Source organism: Lottia gigantea (genome assembly GCF_000327385.1).
Source record: "Lottia gigantea unplaced genomic scaffold LOTGIsca_106, whole genome shotgun sequence".
NCBI lineage: Eukaryota > Metazoa > Mollusca > Gastropoda > Lottiidae > Lottia > Lottia gigantea.
The window spans coordinates 246,812-267,694 of NW_008706902.1; the positions used below are offsets into that span (position 1 = coordinate 246,812).

The window sequence follows — 20,883 nt, forward strand, 5'->3', positions numbered from 1 at the left end:
AACAGTATTTATTACAAACTATATAGAAACAAATATACATACTAGAGCCACTCCTGGCACAGAGTGGGACTTTGCAAATGTAGCAAATTGCAAAAGACCCCGAAAAAATCATCCTTCCACGATAATTAGATCAAGCGCAAGAACAGTCTAAAGTTGAGAAATTTTCATTTTTTAGAAGATTCTAATACCGGAAGTAGACGTCAGACCTCACAAATGAAAGTATCAGCAGATAGCCAAGGTCAATGACCTTTAATCTTGTAAAAGAGAAGGTCTAAAAAGGTCAAGATCAAGAGATATACGTCATCAAAATTTCTAATTGCACGAAAGTACAAATAGATAGCCAATGCCAATGACGTTTGATCCTACAAAGGTCAAGGTCAACAAATGTCAAGGTCAAAAATTGAAAATTTTGAATTTCCAAAACATGTTCCTTTTTTTGAACTAAAAAGCGGAACCACCGAAATTCTAACACAAAGTGGCTCACAATATGAGGTAATTGTATGCAAAGTTCCATTTTGAACAAACGTATACTTTGCGAGTTATGCTCCTGGCCAAAAATATCAATAATGAGTAATATAACCCAGATGAGCCACGCCCACCTTAATTTTTTTTGCATAGGGTAATTGATATTCCAATTGTTATGTTGTGTTTTAAATTTCAAGCTTCTACATTATTCAGGTCAAAAGATATAGGTCAACAAATGTCAACAAAGGTCAAAATCGAAAAATGAAAATATCCAAATGTTAAAACCCGTTCCTTTTTTGGAACTATAAAGCTGAAACAACCGAGCTGTTAACACAAACTGGCCAAAAGGATGAAGTAATTGTGTGTAAAGGCCCTTTTTTAACAAACGTATTCTATGCGAGTTATGCCCCAGCCCCAAAATGTAAACAATTAGTAATTCAACCCGGATGTGCCACGCCCACCCCAATTTTTTTGTCATAGGTGAATTCATATCGAAAGTGTCTAGTTGTATTCCAAAAATCAAGGTTCTACATAAAATAGGTCATGAGATATACATACACCAAGATCAAAAAGACACAAATATGGTAAAACAAAACTCAAATTTGAAAAAATCACGAATTTCAATTTTGCTTTAAAAAAACGATTGTTATATATCTATGTAAAGGGCACGAGAAGCACATTAGGAAACCGAAAAAATTAACCCTCTAGGTTAATTAGGTCACGTGCTAGAGCAGTCCAAAGTTGCCAATTTGGATGTTTTTGGACAGCTATAAAAGCGAAAGTAGACGTCAGAGGTCAAATATGAGAGCATAAACTAATAGACAACGTCAATGACCTTTGACCCAACAAAGGTCAAGGTCATCAAAGGTCAAGGTCAAAAATTGAAAATTTTGAATTTCCAAAACCTGTTCCTTTTTTTGAACTAAGAAGCGGAAACAACCGAACTTCTAAGATAAAGTGGCTCAATTCATGAGATAATTGTATGCAAAGTTCCATTTTGAACAAACGTATACTTTGCGAGTTATGCACCTGGCTAAAAATATCAATAATGAGTAATATTACCCGGATGTGCCACGCCCACCTTAATTTTTTTGCATAGGGTAATTGATATTCCAAATGTTATGTTGTGTTTCAAATTTCAAGCTTCTACATTATTCAAGTCAAAAGATATAGGTCAACAAATGTCAACAAAGGTCAAAATCGAAAAATGAAAATATCCAAATGTTAAAACCCGTTCCTTTTTTGGAACTATAAAGCTGAAACAACTGAGCTGTTAACACAAACTGGCCAAAAGGATGAGGTAATTGTGTGCAAAGTCCCTTTTATAACAAAAGTATCCTATGCGAGTTATGCCCCAGCCCCAAAATGTAAACAATTAGTAATTCAACCCGGATGTGCCATGCCCATCCCAATTTTTTTGCCATAGGTGAATTCATTATCAAAGTGTCTAGTTGTATTCCAAATATCAAGGTTCTCCATAAAATAGGTCATAAGATATACATACACCAAGATCAAAAAGACACAAATATGGTAAAACAAAACTCAAATTTGAAAAAATCACGAATTTCAATTTTGCTTTAAAAAAGCAATTGTTCTATATCTATGTAAAGTACACGAGAAGCACATTAGGAAACCGAAAAAATTAACCCTCTAGGTTAATTAGGTCACGTGTTAGAGCAGTCCAAAGTTGCGAATTTGGCTTTTTAAGGATAGCTATAAAACCGGAAGTACATGTCTGGGGTCAAAGGTCAAAGTATCAAATGATAGCCAAGGTCAATGACCTTTGACCCTATAAAGGTCAAGGTCATCAAAGGTCAAGGTCACGAGATACAAGCCTTCAAAAATTGAAAAAATTCGACCGGAAGTTGCAAAAAAGCAAAAGTCAAATTCAAAAATCCATTTCCAACATTTTTGTCACCATCGACTAAAGTATACACCAACATAAAAATTTGACCTATCCCATTCTCCCCTGAAGCCCCATTTTGAGTTTTATGAAAAAGTATCAAATCAAGATGGCGGCCGAAGTATTTTTTTCGGACTAAATTTTATTTTAAAATCGGCCATAGAATTAAGATTAATAACGATATACATAATTTCGTTGAAATATTTCAATCACAACGGAAGTGAAAATCGATTTTCCACTTTAACCGGAAGTGACGTAAAAATTTTGAATACGTCAAATGGTTTACATTAATGACATGCATCTTTTATCAAAATTTCAGATTAATCCGAAAAAAACTGAAAAATGGTCCAAAAATTTCGAAAATCGGCCAAAAAATGTCTGCGAAAAATTTTGGAATTTTGAAATTTTGAAACTGCTATTCTTTCAGATTTTAACAGTAGATTCCAAAAATGCAAACCCAAAGAAATTCGACCGAAAAATACGACTTCTAGAGCCGATTATCTATTGTTGCACATATTGAACTGTGGCACTTCCGGTTTTGCAAAAATGTTTCAATTTATATTTATGCACAACGTTGCCATTATCTAAGGTTCAGGAAAGTTGAATGATTGCTGCAACTACTGCAGTCTAAGCTCAGGAAGGTGTGTAAAAATCGAAAAAAAAAAAAAAAGAATGGACATTTCGATAACAAACTAGGACTTTGCTGAAAGCAAAGTCCCACAATTAACTGAATTAATGGTGCGAAACAGAGACAAGCTTGAAGCTTATATGAGTCTGTCTCGATTGTAGATGTACACAGAATTTGTTTATGAAAAGAAGAGAAATGAAAGCAGCGTTATTTGATATACATTTACATTTAATAATCCAGTTGAAATTGAACATAAGACCAAACCAATAAAGATTGCCTAAAAAAATTAACTCTTTATTTGTTTAAGGCAATCGTGTGTATACCACACATATAATTATTAAAAAATATAGAAAAATTAATTTGAATTAGGGAAAATATAACTACAGATTTCTATATCTAAAATGTTATTAAATCAAATTCTCCTTCTTTACATACCCTAAGCTTACATATATATATAGGGGAGGAAACCACTAAGGTGGAAATTGTAAAGAGGGGAAACCACTATGGGAGGAACTTGTTAAGGGGGAAAACCACTGTAAGCCGATATTAGAACATGATCATGCGTTCTAATTTCAAGATCAAGGAGTTCACATTTAGACTGGTCATATTGTAATATGAAGACTAACTTTATCATTCTGTGAATGGTTTTGATAATTAAATTTTAAAGCTGTAGTCTAGGTCTACTAGTCCTCCAGAAGACTCCTGTCTAAGCTAAGCGCACTTGCCATTCTTTAAGATTTCCTCTTGTTGCAGGTAACAAATTCAAGATGTTCCGATTACCAAGTGTTGTACGTTCCACCCTTGCTCGTCAGATGACACCATGTTATGTCAGATGTTATTCTGCAAAAGATTTGAAGTTTGGAGCTGATGCACGATCTCAGATGTTACATGGTGTTGATACCTTGGCTGATGCTGTGGCTGTTACCATGGGACCAAAGGTAAAGTATTTACAGAATTATGCATTAAAGGAAGAAACCAATTTTTACAGCGATAATTACTTAGGTTTTTGAAGAACCACTCAACCACCAGAAGAGTGCACAAATCTCTTGGCGGTGTTCAGTTTGTTGTGATATACCCATCCTTGCAATCAAAATTTGGGGTCAAATTCCACAGGAAATGTCCGTTGACCATACATGAAATAATTTTCTTCAGGGTAGAAATGTTATAATAGAACAGAGCTGGGGAAGTCCAAAAATCACAAAGGATGGTGTAACAGTAGCTAAATCCATAGAATTAAAGGATAAATTTCAAAATATTGGAGCGAAATTGGTCCAAGATGTAGCTAATAACACAAACGAAGAAGCTGGAGATGGAACTACATCTGCTACTGTTCTAGCTCGTTCTATTGCTAAGGAAGGCTTCGATTCCATCATCAAGGGAGCTAACCCAATTGAAATAAGGAGAGGTATGTAATTGTAATATATGTCCTCATTGAATAGTCAAGTCTGAATTTTTCGTATGACCGTTTCCTCTGATACAGTCAGAGCAACTGATCTGAGAAAGCTGTCTAGTCAATCCCAGTGGTATACTGGCTGTGCTTATTGTTCCCTTGTCTAAGTCAAATGTTGCAGTCTCATTACACCCTGAATGTTTTTGCCTGTCCTCATTCGTCCTTTTGCAGAAGAAAAGACCAGTCCTGTTTCATTGTCTCAGTGAATAATGAATGAATAGCCAAATTAAGTTAGGTATTTTATACCAATATGATATTATTTAGCTATAATTTATATTATTATTTCTGTTTTCCAGGTGTTATGATAGCTGTTGATAAATGTGTGGATGAATTGAAGAAAATGTCTAAAAATGTCACAACTCCAGAAGAAATAGCTCAGGTAATTAGAAGTATTCCACTGAAAAAAATTCAAAAATTGTAGACAGGTATTTCATATAAATCATATATTGAAATAGCTCAATGAATGTTTATCTTTGAGCAATGTCTTATTCTACAACTGAATATGTAAGTGTGTATATAATGTGTGTATTGCAGGTAGCTACTATATCAGCTAATGGTGACAGTGAAGTAGGTGAATTGATCTCCAGTGCTATGAAGAGAGTTGGACGTGATGGTGTCATTACTGTTAAGGTAATTGTATATCTGATTTCTGTATTTGTCTGATATTTGTGCACATTGTGAAATATTTACAGGCAGTTTAAGTAGGTAGATAAGTAATAACCTTATCATGGATATACTGCTACTTACCTTAATTTTAGCAACATTTCAAATGACATATAGAAATTTTAATCAAGCATAAAAATAATTTTATGCCTTGTATAATATCCTCGATAGATTTTATATATGAAATGAAACGAAAATTATATAACTATACCAGTATATGATTATCTTGGTTTATTTTACTAAAATTATATAATTATACCAGGATAATGATTATTTTGGTTTATTTTACTAAAATTATATAACTATACCAGTATAATGATTATCTTGGTTTATTTTACTAAAATTATATAACCATACCAGTATAATGATTATCTTGGTTTAATTTGATAAAATTATATAACTATACCAGTATAATGATTATCTTGGTTTAATTTGATAAAATTATATAACTATACCAGTATAATGATTATCTTGGTTTATTTTACTAAAATTATATAACTATACCAGTATAATGATTATCTTGGTTTAATTTGATAAAATTATATAACTATACCAGTATATGATTATCTTGGTTTATTTTACTAAAATTATATAACTATACCAGTATAATGATTATCTTGGTTTAATTTGATAAAATTATATAACTATACCAGTATAATGATTATCTTGGTTTAATTTGATAAAATTATATAACTATACCAGTATAATGATTATCTTGGTTTATTTTACTAAAATTATATAACTATACCAGTATAATGATTATTTAACTATACCAGTATAATGATTATCTTGGTTTATTTTACTAAAATTATATAACTATACCAGTATAATGATTATCTTGGTTTAATTTGATAAAATTATATAACTATACCAGTATAATGATTATCTTGGTTTATGTTACTAAAATTATATAACTATACCAGTATAATGATTATCTTGTTTTAATTTGATAAAATTATATAACTATGCCAGTATAATGATTATCTTGGTTTAATTTGATAAAATTATATAACTATACCAGTATAATGATTATCTTGGTTTAATTTGATAAAATTATATAACTATACCAGTATAATGATTATCTTGGTTTAAGTTGATAAAATTATATAATTATACCAGTATAATGATTATCTTGGTTTATTTTACTAAAATTATATAATTATACCAGTATAATGATTATCTTGGTTTATATTACTAAAATTATATAACTATACCAGTATATGATTATCTTGGTTTAATTTGATAAAGTTATATAACTATACCAGTATATGATTATCTTGGTTTAATTTGATAAAATTATATAACTATACCAGTATATGATTATCTTGGTTTATTTTACTAAAATTATATAACTATATCAGTATATGATTATCTTGGTTTATTTTACTAAAATTATATAACTATATCAGTATAATGATTATCTTGGTTTATTTTACTAAAATTATATAACTATACCAGTATAATGATTATCTTGGTTTAATTTGATAAAATTATATAACTATACCAGTATAATGATTATCTTGGTTTAATTTGATAAAATTATATAACTATACCAGTATAATGATTATCTTGGTTTATTTTACTAAAATTATATAACTATACCAGTATAATGATTATCTTGGTTTATATTACTAAAATTATATAACTATACCAGTATATGATTATCTTGGTTTAATTTGATAAAATTATATAACTATACCAGTATAATGATTATCTTGGTTTAATTTGATAAAATTATATAACTATACCAGTATATGATTATCTTGGTTTAATTTGATAAAGTTATATAACTATACCAGTATATGATTATCTTGGTTTAATTTGATAAAATTATATAACTATACCAGTATAATGATTATCTTGGTTTATTTTACTAAAATTATATAACTATAACAGTATAATGATTATCTTGGTTTATTTTACTAAAATTATATAACTATACCAGTATAATGATTATCTTGGTTTATTTTACTAAAATTATATAACTATACCAGTATATGATTATCTTGGTTTAATTTGATAAAGTTATATAACTATACCAGTATAATGATTATCTTGGTTTAATTTGATAAAATTATATAACTATACCAGTATAATGATTATCTTGGTTTAATTTGATAAAATTATATAACTATACCAGTATAATGATTATCTTGGTTTATTTTACTAAAATTATATAACTATACCAGTATATGATTATCTTGGTTTATTTTACTAAAATTATATAACTATACCAGTATAATGATTATCTTGGTTTAATTTGATAAAATTATATAATTATACCAGTATAATGATTATCTTGGTTTATATTACTAAAATTATATAACTATACCAGTATAATGATTATCTTGGTTTAATTTGATAAAATTATATAACTATACCAGTATAATGATTATCTTGGTTTATTTTACTAAAATTATATAACTAGACCAGTATAATGATTATCTTGGTTTATTTTACTAAAATTATATAACTAGACCAGTATAATGATTATCTTGGTTTATTTTACTAAAATTATATAATTATACCAGGATAATGATTAATTTGGTTTATTTTACTAAAATTATATAATTATACCAGTATAATGATTATCTTGGTTTATTTTACTAAAATTATATAACTATACCAGTATATGATTATCTTGGTTTATTTTACTAAAATTATATAACTATACCAGTATAATGATTATCTTGGTTTAATTTGATTAAATGATATAACTATACCAGTATAATGATTATCTTGGTTTAATTTGATAAAATTATATAACTATACCAGTATATGATTATCTTGGTTTATTTTACTAAAATTATATAACTATACCAGTATATGATTATCTTGGTTTATTTTACTAAAATTATATAACTAGACCAGTATAATGATTATCTTGGTTTATTTTACTAAAATTATATAATTATACCAGTATAATGATTATCTTGGTTTATTTTACTAAAATTATATAATTATACCAGTATAATGATTATCTTGGTTTATTTTACTAAAATTATATAACTATACCAGTATATGATTATCTTGGTTTATTTTACTAAAATTATATAACTATACCAGTATAATGATTATCTTGGTTTAATTTGATAAAATTATATAACTATACCAGTATAATGATTATCTTGGTTTATTTTACTAAAATTATATAACTATACCAGTATAATGATTATCTTGGTTTATTTTACTAAAATTATATAACTATACCAGTATAATGATTATCTTGGTTTATTTTCTAGGATGGTAAAACATTAAAAGATGAACTAGAAACTATTGAAGGGTTGAAATTTGATAGAGGTTATATTTCTCCTTATTTTATGAACAAAGCAAAAGGTTTGTTGAAATTCTCTTAGAATTTGGTTAGTTTATAGTTATAAAATGAATTTTTATGCAGTGAAAGTCCATTGAATTTTACTTTTATATCCATAACATTGCCACATTAAATACAAACTTCATCTTTTTCTAGCTTGAATGGTCTTAATATTTTGTGGTCAAGATAAGACCACTAAGGAGGCCATGTAAAGAGACAAAAATGATCAGCATCTTGACAGTTTTGAAGTTTTTAAGAAATTTGCATCTCATAAAGTATAATATATCTTGTATGTTGTATAAGATATTAAGATAAAGATGCTATATTATTATCAGTGTCATCGTTCAGTTATCATTTCTATAATATAACTGTCATTCAGCCTGATACAATCTTATTGTTTTATAAACTTTAGCCTGCCATAAATTCATCAGGATTTCTTGCTTCTTCAGATATCAGACATATTATCATAACGTTTAATTATAGGAGCTAAATGTGAATATCAAGATGCTCTAGTATTATTTAGTGAGAAGAAGATATCCAGTGTTCAGTCTATTGTACCAGCTTTAGAACTGGCTAATCAAGCCAGGAAACCATTAGTTATTATAGCAGAGGATGTGGACAGTGAAGCTCTTTCCACTTTAGTATTAAATAGGTGAGTCTATTGTTTCTGTTGGCTTCTAAAATCCAATATTAAAAGTAATTCAGGGTTCGCAGATCCTTGAAAAACCCTGGTATTCCGTCCCTTGCCTTGAAAAACCTTGATTTCAAAAAAAGTCTTTGAAAACACCATAAAAAACGCATTTTCTCTTGAAAAGTCCTTGAATTTTGAGTTGAGTGTGTATTTTTTTAACTATCTAATAAGCGGACATTTTTGTCTGAGTAAGATTTATCAACAGAACAGCCTTAACTGAAAATAATAAACATTGACTTGGAAGTATTCAATATAGATTATATAGTAGGGGGTATAAAGCAACAGCCATGGGTCATGTAGTCTCGGTTGTCATTTATTATACTACTTTCTCCACACACCATGTTGATCGAGTGATTATTATGTTACTATATATAACTTGTAAGGTCACGTCTTGCGAGATCTGTCAACTTAAATTAATAACATGCTTTTATTTTTTCACTGTATTTGATCAATTCCCAATGATATGAGAATTTTAGTGATTTTTTTCGCTTATTTGGCAGAATGACCTGTTAAAAAAAAGTAATATTTCAGAGCTGGGCCCACTGGGAAATGATCTCCTTGGTAACATGTACATTTTGATCGCCGCCATTGTTCTAATCTAAGTTTATCGCTATGTCCGGAAGATGTACTTTTAAATCCCAATGCAGACGAGGAACATTTCTGTTGACGAACAAAAACATCGAACAAATATATTTTGTTTTCCGTTATCCGCAGACGACGAACATTTAGCTCGAACAATACGCCAGTGCCACAGAAAATCACATGACCTCAAAATGACGACGTCCAAAAGAAAATGCAAAATTGCTTTAGCTCTTTCGTTAATTTTAAAAAGACGCCAAAGTAGACGGCGAAATAGGAGCATTTGGGTCCGTACCTGGATTCAACGTCATAAAGAGCAGGGTGTGTTCGGCAACCTTGTACAGGAGCTGTCGGCTGACGACCCAGCAATGTATCGGCGATATTCCCGGGTTGACAAAGATGGGTTCAACATAATATTGAGGCAGATTGCGACCAGATATCTACTAAAATCTGCTCCTTCTCCACAGCCCAAAATTTGGGGTGGTGGATTCACTGGACGTCGACATTTTGAGTGTCATGTGGTCTGGCTTCGATCGCTGATTGGTCTTTCGTCGATGAATGTTTGGCGCTAATGTTTGTCGTTAACGCAGACAGCGAACAAAGAATTGTTTGGGAGGCGAACAATTTTAAAAAATCAAACATTTCACGAACAATTCTCACGAACATTTTTGTTCGTGTTTCTGTAATCCGCAGACGGTGAGAAAAATGATTGAAACAAAATTTTTACGATTGTTCGCTTAAAATGTTCCTCGCCTGCATTGGGCTTTACCGATCGTGGTTACAAATGAGTGAATTTAGTAAATGGGTCAAGGAGGTTAAAGATAACCGAAACTATGCTCGCTGTTCAGTTTGTAACAACACTATAAACCTGGCAAAAATGAGACAAGCAGCTCTGAAATCTGACATGAGTAGTGAAAAACACATCAGTTTGATGAAGTCAATGGAAGGACAGATAATGGCAGTGTCTTCAAATGTTGGTGGCGGTGACAATCCCTACCGATCAAAACCTAGTTTACCACCGATGAATACTCTTCAAAGTAGGTCAAGTAGCGATGTGACAAGTTACTTGTCTGCTGGTAATGCTGCCATGAAAGCAGAAATTTTACGGGTTTTAAGAACTACTACTACCAATTCCTCATTGAAGTTCAATGATGAGATATCAAGTATTTTCAAAGCAATGTTTCCTGACAGTGAAATTGTTAAAAGATTTTCTTGTGGTGAGCGAAAATCTGCTTATGTCAATATTTTTGGACTAGCTGAACATTTAAAAAAACTGTTGTTAGAAGAGATAAATGGATATTTTGTTTTAAGAACCAGAAAAAACAAATGGATCTTCATGTTCGTTTTTGGTCAAAGGACAACATAGTACTGACAAGATATCTTGGCTCGCAATTTCTGGGCAAAGCAAAAGCTGAGGATATGGTTGAACACTTCACTGATGCTGTGTTAAATCAAACTGGTATCAATGTCAAGGACATGGTGCAGATCAGTATGGATGGTCCCAATGTAAACTGGAAGTTTATTGATTTAATGAAGAGGAAGCTTTCAGAAGATTATGACTCCTCCATCATAAATATTGGATCATGTGGTTTGCATATCATCCACAACATCTTTAAAGCTGGCAGTACAGACTCTACTTGGGATATTTGTTCTTTACTCTCAAGTCTTTACCATCTCTTCAAAGATTGTCCTGCAAGAAGAGAGGACTATTTGAAAGTCTCAGATAATGGTAGTCTCCCACTTAAATTTGTACAACACAGATAGCTGGAAAATGTTCCAGTTGTGGAAAGAGCAATATCAATATGGTCAGATGTAGACAAATTTGTCAAAACCATTGAATAAAAAACCATTACAAAACCTGATAATAAATCTTACCAAATAGCATCCAAAGCAGTGAAAGACAAATTGATAATATGCAAATTATCTTTTTTCCCGTGTGTGGCTCTGCAATTGCAAGGTTTTTTGACTTTGTATCAGTCGGATAAACCACTTATTCCCTTTCTTTCTGAAGATCTTGTTAAGCTGATGAAATCATTATTGAAGAGATTTGTAAAACCTGCTTTGTTAGAAAGTGCTCATACTGCTGATAAATTATTAGACATTGACATTTCTAATACTGACAATCATGTTAATTATAAGAAAATTGATGTAGGTTTTTCTTGTGCAAAGGCTTTAAAAGAAGTCCAATCATCTGAAAGAGATCGTTTAGAAATTTGTATGCAATGTAGGGACTTTTTGATAGGTGTTCTGAAGAAAATGATGGAAAAATGTCCCTTGAAATATGCATTAGTGCAGAACATATGTGCATTTAATCCACAAATTATGGCAAGCAATAAGCAACACTGTTAGGTGAAATTTAAGAAATTGATAGGCCAACTTCACAGCCTAAAAAAAACTGAAAGAGAGTGAATGTGACCCCATTATAATACAGTATTCTGAATTCTTGGACAGCATACCTGAATTTGGACTTCACAAGTTTCAAGAATTTGATTGTATCAAAGATAGAATTGACTCATTTTTTTTCACATTGTGCCATGGCAGTGACATATTTAGTAATTTGTGGAAGGTGCTGAAATTGTTTTTTGTTCTTTCACATGGACAGGCCTCTGTAGAGAGGGGGTTCTCGGTTAATAAAGAAATTGAAGTAGAAAACTTAAAGGAAAATTCTATCATTGCATTCTATCATTGTTTGTGATTATGTTGTCAGTGTTGGGGGTGTTTTAAATGTTCCTAATACTAATGCTTTACTAATCAGTGGTTCATCTGCTAGGCACAAGTATGAGTTATATTTGGAGGGGGAGAGGGAAAAGAGACAAAAGGTTGAAACAGTTGTCAAACATAAGAGTATCTGTGATGAAATTGCTGATATAAAGGCTAAGAAAATTAGATTAGAAACTGATGTAAAGACATTGACAAAGTCTGCAGATGATTGTTTTAAAGATAAAAATACTGGTAACATGTCTTTTCTTGTCAAATCAAATGCCTTCAGAAGGTCTATCTCTGATAAGAATATCATGATACAGGAAGTAGATGAGAAATTGGATGAAAATTTAGCACAGTTGAAAAATTAATGTATGTTGTATTTCTATGTGTGTATTTCCTTGAAAGAAAAAATAGTAAAACTTTTAATGGTTATTCATTCATAACAGTTCCTTGTCAAACATTGAATCTGTATCATTGCCTGCATCCAAATGAAAGTATAACACATCAGTGATTAACAGAATACTATATGCTTTTATACTGGTCAAAGTGAAAAAAGATAGGTCACAACAGCAAGTCCAGGAAAGCCATTTCAGATGTTTTTTAGTGTTCCAAACTTGTTCTTGTAAGCACCACCAGTAACTACTAGCCTACAGATACACACGTTATGAGACAAGAGAACCAAACTTCCTGATGATTTGTAAATACACACACATCTTCAGGCAAAGAACAGATAACCCCATTGACAAATATTAACTATCTTTATTGATTTCACAGTTCAGAAGCTAGGTACATGTGTATTCTGTCAGACTAATATCCTTGAAAAATCCTTGAATTAAAAAAAAGCCCAGAGTCCTTGAAAAGTCTTGAATTTTTGAGGCAAAGTGCTGTATGAACCCTGTATTAGTAACTAAATTGATTTGTTTTTATACGCCCTCACATAAGATTGGCGTATATTCTAATCACCCTGTCGGTCCGTCCGTCCGTTCACATTTGGTTCGTGCTCACTCTACAGGTTACAATTCTTTACAGATTCTTTTGATTTTGTGTGTCAATGTCATTATGAAGATGATCCCTATTGATTTTCGTGATGATCGGATAATTTTTCACCGAAATATCGTGTCTGACTTGACGTTTCACTCTATTAGCTATATTGTGCAACTCGTGTTCAATCCACAGACGACAATACAGGTTCTTTTGATTTTGATTTTGTTTGTCAATGGATGGATTAAATATTGTATCGGCAAAATTGAACACATTTAAAAAACAAGGGCAATATTCAGTATCGCTCTAAAGAGTTCAAAAGAAGTGTATGACTGAAGGTTGAATATTTCATACTGGTGATTGTTACTGTACTGCTAAATATTTTTATTCAAAATCAAAGCTGCCAGTGGGCATATATTACCTTGCCTGGCAAATTATCTTTCTAATTTGAAATAATCTTGATTTTACCTCTGATATTTTCAGATTAAAAGTTGGTTTACAAGTTTGTGCTGTGAAGGCTCCAGGCTTTGGTGATAACAGAAAAAATACTTTATTAGATATGGCTATTGCTTCAGGAGGACAGGTAAATTTCTATAATATTATGTCAGTGAACATCGTAAACATGCTTCTGCAAAATAAGATGTAAAGCTTGGTCTTATTTTTGTGCTTTGTCCATATTTTCTCATGTTTCAAATCGACCAGCTGTATTCTCTGGAAATTTGACTGGTTGTGTCAGGTACTTGAACATTCATGCAGTTGTAATATGAGGTTAAGTCATGCAACATGTTAAAATAACATTGAATTATTGCCAATGAAAAATATATCATTTAGTTTATTGATCTGGTATTAAAGATGGGTTCCCTGATTTTCATTTATCAAAATGAAAATGCTAATACTCACATATCCATAATTAATCCATCATTAGCTTAATAAGTGACCGATCAAGAAAGGTCAAAAAGTCTTTTTTTAGTATATCCAGGCTGTACATACATGGGCATTTATGATTGATTAAAAACTCTTAATCATATGCAATAAGAACATAATGATATGATAAAGAATACATGACAATTCATTAGAGACACCAATTAATCAAATAGTTTGCTTAATTTGACACTAAAAATAAAGAAACCCAATCTTTAACAATATGATATATTATTGTAGGTATTTGGTGATGAAGCCAGTATGTATAAAGTAGAAGATGTCCAGATGCAAGATTTTGGAAATGTTGGTGAAATTATTATCTCTAAGGATGATACTCTTATTATGAAGGTAAATTTTCACTGAACTATTGTAGGATTGAGACAATACTAGATTATGATGTATCATTATAGTTATACAATATGAAGATAAAACTTGACACTGTCATAAATCATTGCACAATAAAAGATTTAAATATTGATAGATAAGGTGGAATATCCTATGCCTTATTCTTCCCTGAATTGAAAAACTCTACTGCAAATCATAGGTCTATTTCAACAGTAACAATGATTTTATAGGGTAAAGGTGAAAAAGATGAGATAGAAAAGAGAATGACTCAGATCAGAGATGAGATAGAAATGTCTACATCGGAATATGAAAAAGAAAAACTTAATGAAAGATTAGCCAAGCTATCAAATGGTGTGGCTGTACTCAAAGTAAGTCAGAACTATTTTTCACACCACAATTTTTGACAGAAGTCAGAAGACAAGCCTCTTTAAAAGTGTTTGAACTGACCAGAGCTGATTATGGACATTCAGTGATACATCTTCCATCTTAAGACATTCATTTTGATGTTCTCATTGTATGAATCAAGGTATTTTTCATGAGAAATATTCACAAAAACCTGGTTTTAATAGAAAATGCCCTAAAATTTCAGTTTGGTTGTAGATTGAATTAAATGCATCTCATAAAGTATAATATATCTTGTATGTTGTATAAGATATTAAGATAAAGATGCTATATTATTATCAGTGTCATCGTTCAGTTATCATTTCTATAATATAACTGTCATTCAGCCTGATACAATCTTATCTTTTATAAACAAAATTATTGAAATGCAGTGCTGGATGTATTGTTTTATATATTTTCTGTGATTGATTGCACTTACTACCAATAATCTTTAGAAATTGTTATATGACGGACGTTGTCGGTCAATGAAATATTCAACAAAAAAAGTGTTGTTAGCTACAGGTTAGAAATTCTGGAATATTCATTGACAAGTTAGCATTAATTAGTGCGCCATTGACTCAAATTCAACCATAAATAATTATAGATAAGATTTTCTTTAGTTCATAGAAGTGCAGCTACAGATAAATATAAAACAATCTGGATCTGCAATTTAAACAGATCTCATGTTAACAAGTAGATTAATAGTCTTTCTGTTCGTCAATATTAGGTTGGAGGAACAAGTGAAGTAGAAGTCAATGAAAAGAAAGATAGAATAAATGATGCCCTGAACGCCACTAGAGCTGCTGTAGAAGAAGGTATTGTTCCTGGTGGTGGAACAGCTTTATTGAGATGTACTCAAGCTTTAAATGAATTGAAAGCTGACAATGATGATATTCAAAGAGGTTTGTGTCTTTCATTACTTTGTTCTTATAAATATGTTCACAACTAAGTTGTATGTGTGTGCAGATACCCTTTGTAGCTAACTATTTAAAGAAAACTCAAGGAGAGAACAAATTCAACAATTAATTTAGATTGCTTGGCTATCAACGTGCCACTTTGCATCTAAGCATGTCAGCTCTGAGTTTCCCTTTAATGATCATAGTGAATAGAGTGCCTGATGTATCTGGATCCTATGAAACTTTGAAATTGATATTGAGACTGTTCAGTACTGCTTGGATACTGACAATACTTCAGCTGATATACAATTATCTACAAAAAAACATGGTATTTCAATTCTGAAAGGTACTACAGATATCAGGAATTGTCAGCTTGGAAGCAGATACATGTACTCAGAAACCCTTTGAACAAATGTTCTCCATCAACTTATCTCTATATTGCAGGTATTAACATTGTATTAAAAGCTCTACGTGTTCCCTGTTTAACAATTGCTAAAAATTCAGGAGTTGATCCCCATGCTGTAGTAGAAAAAGTTGCCAATGGTCAAGCTGATTTTGGGTATGATGCAATGAAAGGAGAGTATGATAATTTAATTTCTAGGGGTATTATTGATCCAACAAAGGTTTGTATTTATTCATATATCTTTAATTTCATTTCGAAGGGTATTATTAACAGAGCAAGTTATTAAAATTTAATGTAAAAGATATTGCATCTTTTGTAGTTAAAGTTCAGCTAAAGGGTATTGTTGACTAGGCACAGTGAGGTCAAACTTAATAAAGACTGGAGACACAAACTTACACAACTAAAAATCTGGTTTTAACACACTTGATTTTGAGGCTTAAACAATCAAGATGTTCAAATTTCCGATATCTCTTAGTTAAATGTGATTTCCACAGGGCTTTGGGTCTGTGATGTGATCTTTTCATATTTAGGATTGGTCTACTTCATTAGCTTAGCAAGTGCAAACTCAAATCAGCAGTATGTAAATCATTTTGTAACTTTCATTTCAAAAATGTGCTGAAAAATTGACTTAGTCATAAACTTAGAAACAAGTGAAACTCAGATGAACAATTCAAAAATAATATACTTTCAGGTTGTTCGAACAGCTTTAGTGGATGCTGCTGGTGTGGCCTCTCTATTAACAACAGCAGAAACTGTAGTGGTAGAAATTCCTAAACCAGAGCCCGAGGGACCCCCCGGTGGTATGGGGGGAATGGGTGGTATGGGTGGTATGGGAGGCATGGGCTTCTAGACTCTAGTGTGAACTGACATTATGAAAGACTAAAAGCTCTATTCTTACTGCTGTCAACTGGAACAATTACATTCTGCAATAAGACTGAAAAATAATTATATGAATTAAATAAATTATATTTAACAAATAATCACTGTAAAGTAAACAGACATCTGTAAATTGAATTGTGGTTTTCTTTTTGTATCAATGGGAAAAAATCCCAGAGTGAATTTTTAGTACTGTTGAGTTGAGAAACAAAGAAATCTCGTCGCTAAGTAATTTTGCACACAATTGACAGCAGTATAAATAGCTTAATATTTTATTTTCCATCAATCGATACAGTGAGATTGTGAACAGAGTGCTATTATTAATGAAGGAAGATAACATTGTTTGAATGTGAACAAATCCAGCTTTCAGTTTCCCGTGAATCAAAATCCATCTAACATCTATCTCTGTTGTATCCATATTTGTCAATGTGGTGATATTGATGAAAATGGCAAAGAACCTCAAATGTATCATCAGGGATTTATAATTGTATAGTACTACAGAATGAGTCTTGTATGGTTTAAAGTTGACATATCTTGCATTTCAATGACATAGTAGTTTGTTCATGAATGAATTTTTAAAAACTTTGTCTATGATATTGTAGCATTAACTGTTATTTATATTGAGGACATTTTGAATGAATTATTTAGAAATATATTTGAAGAAACCTTTATAATTGTCCAATTGTTTGAGTAAGTGTGAAAATAATGTATAAGTACTGTACAATTCCTGTGAAAATCATTTGACTTATTAATTAATGGAGCTTGTAAGAAATATTTCCTAGTTTGTTAAGATGATGTTTGTTATAGACAAGATTGTTAGTTATAGATCAAAAGTGTAGTAGTTCCAGACCCATTGACCTTTTCTCAAGAAATCTTATAATTATATTATTGTTGAGTGACCAAAATTTACTATAAAAATTTTATTGTAGGATTTTTGAGAAAAAGGCCCTGGCATTTAAATCATTCAATGTATGATGAATAAAAGTAATTTTGTGTACTGCATGAACATGAAATCTGAAAAACACAATCAAAAGCATACATCCATGTTTGAGGTTGGATTTAACATAAACATATTCACCCCTTGAACCCAGGCACTGTACTGTACTCTGCTGAGAAGACTTTATTGTCCATTTTGTTCAGAACCAATGTTAATCTAGTTTGTATGTTTCCTATATTGACCAATCAGTATGAAAAGTTTTACAGATAAGATAAAATTTGAGTTTTATTTTAGAGGTATAATTGTGTGAAATGGTATAGTATGTATATAGATAGTATTTTATAGTAGAACAATAATCACTCTAGGCTACACCCCTCCCTCAGTGTTAATGTTGTGTGATAAACAGATATAATTCATTATCATTTTGATTAATAAAACAATTTAAATTACATGATAATTGTTCTTCTTTATGACCCAATAAATGCTGAAAACCTGACTTCCAATTTAAAGGGCCATTTTTTTTTACCAATCATACTTTAGTCTCAGAAACTGGAATTTTTTAGTTGTGCTAATAGTGTCCATAGCTCACCGTCGAAATTTGACTCTTCAAATCCATGTGTGCAGAATTATCTGTGTTTAAATGTTAAAATGAGGACTTGTCAAGATAAGATGTGATATATAGAAAAGACATGTATAGAAATAGTAAGTAAAATTTCTAGTTTGAGAATTTTAAAGTAATTTTGCCATTTTTTATACGCCCACATGAAATGGTGGGCGAATATTGCCGTCACCCATGTCCGTCCAAAATTGCTCGTTAACACTCTACAAGACGCAATTCTGGACGGATTTTGACAAAACTTGGTGTGAGTGTTCGTAATCACCCAAGGATGAACCCTAGTGAAAATCAGAATCGAAAAATGTTTAGTATGAGTTATTGCCCTTGTTCTTGGAAACACGTTCAATTTTTAGCTCGTAAACACTCTAGAAGGCACAATTCTTGATGGATTTTGACAATACCTGGTGTGAGTGTTTATAATCACCCACTATTGAAAATCAGAAGAATCAAAAAATAGTTAAAAAAAAGAGTTATTGCCCTTGTTCTTGAAAATGCTTTCAACACTATAGAAGGCACAATTCTTGACGGATTTTGACGAAACTTGGCATGAGTGTTTGTTATCACCCAAGAATAAATCCTATTAAAAATCAGAAAAAATTGAAAAATATTTAGTATGAGTTATTGCCCTTGTTCTTGAAAACACGTTAAATTTTTAGCCCGTAAACACTCCAGTAGGCACTTGGTAATATTGTTCAGTATCGCCTCAAAAAGTTCAAAAGAAGTGTATGTCTGAAGGTTGAATATATCATACTGGTGATTGTTACTGTACTGCCAAATGTTTAAAATGCTTTAAAATCAAAGCTGCCAGTGGGCGTATATTACCTTGCCTGGCCAGCTATCTTTTCGATTTCTAGTACTTCTGGAGACTATTTATGAAAACTTGTATTCAAGACAAAAATCAACCCAAAATGGCACATCTGTCCCTTTAATGATTGATGGGCAAAGTTGAATTCTTATGTGCATTATATTTGACAAGACACATCTTTTTTTGTGGACGTATATTGTCGGCACCCCCAGCTGTCCGTCAACATTTGCTTGTAAACGCTCTAAAAACTAGATTTTTTAATGGAATCAAATTCGGTATGTGTATACATGTTCATAAAACGAACGTCAATTTCGAATTTGAGCTATTTTCGACCGTTAGAAGCAGAGTTATTGCCCTAGCCTAAATATGCTATTACTCTCTTAGTTTTCAACCGATTTTGATGAAACTTAAAATGGATGCTATTTGACCTAAAGCGAAAAGTTTGAGAAAGTTTAGTTTACTTCTGATTAAATTTAAGGCTTTTTCAAGATTTAGGCCTCTTACGTCAGTTTTGAGGAGTTATCACCCTTTAATCTCTATACAGTAAGTGCTTCTATCAACATCAATTGCTCGTAAACACTCTAAACACTAGAGTGTTTGAAGGAATCAAATGAAATTCGGTATATGCATTCAGGCCCGTAGCCTGACCAGTACTCCTGGGGGGGCAAACGTGCAATCGAGGGGGGCAATTTAGCAAAGCACCTTGACAGACGATTAAACGTCGGGAAACGGACTTTCATGGAGTATTTTAAATTCGAGATTATTTTTGTTAAAACACACAAGTTATGATACGTTACATTTTTATTGCCGTTTTAGTTTAAACGTAGTCGGGTATGTTTTATGGCAAAACTTTGAACAAATACGCCCAAGTTAATTTTCTGGGTCTTCCTGTTGAAGGAAAGGAGAACAAGATTGCGCTGGCGAAGCTGAGTCATAGATCGTCGTTGTGGTGAGTCAAGAGTGAGTAAGAGTTGAAAAGCTGCTTTCACACACAGCGGTACTAGAACCGAATGTGGCAACGCTTGCAGCCAGTGCATATAATTTAGGGAAAGCCAATTTCTGCTCGTATAGTTTTTGAAAAACAAGATTGGAGTCATGCTTTTCTGTCTTGGCAACGTTATCTTGGAGAAATTGTTTTGACACCTCAATTGTTATGCTTCTTTCCAGTATCACCTACAGCATGCTTCCAATCTGTGTAGCCTTCAGTGATGAATTTTTATGCACCCGCAGATGTATTGTGAAACACCCGACATGGAAATCAAAAAGGGGCGTCCCTTGACACTGAATACTCCAGCCATGGAAAACGATCATACCAGCTGTTACTAAA

General features: G+C 31.6%; 1 protein-coding gene across 1 annotated transcript in view; it reads left to right on the forward strand.

Annotated features, from left to right (window-relative positions):
* Positions 1 to 18,586, forward strand: part of LOTGIDRAFT_237408 (hypothetical protein) — a 21,088-nt gene extending 2,502 nt beyond the window's left edge. The window contains exons 2-13 of the mRNA XM_009046753.1: positions 3,750 to 3,934; positions 4,149 to 4,401; positions 4,743 to 4,825; positions 4,981 to 5,076; positions 8,352 to 8,445; positions 8,906 to 9,074; positions 13,860 to 13,959; positions 14,538 to 14,645; positions 14,873 to 15,010; positions 15,751 to 15,925; positions 16,364 to 16,542; positions 17,014 to 18,586. Of these exons, the coding sequence (XP_009045001.1) occupies positions 3,764 to 3,934; positions 4,149 to 4,401; positions 4,743 to 4,825; positions 4,981 to 5,076; positions 8,352 to 8,445; positions 8,906 to 9,074; positions 13,860 to 13,959; positions 14,538 to 14,645; positions 14,873 to 15,010; positions 15,751 to 15,925; positions 16,364 to 16,542; positions 17,014 to 17,172 (1,725 nt within the window). The 5' untranslated portion in view covers positions 3,750 to 3,763 and the 3' untranslated portion in view covers positions 17,173 to 18,586. The remainder of the gene's footprint in view (positions 1 to 3,749; positions 3,935 to 4,148; positions 4,402 to 4,742; positions 4,826 to 4,980; positions 5,077 to 8,351; positions 8,446 to 8,905; positions 9,075 to 13,859; positions 13,960 to 14,537; positions 14,646 to 14,872; positions 15,011 to 15,750; positions 15,926 to 16,363; positions 16,543 to 17,013) is intronic.
* Positions 18,587 to 20,883: the final 2,297 nt, after the last annotated feature.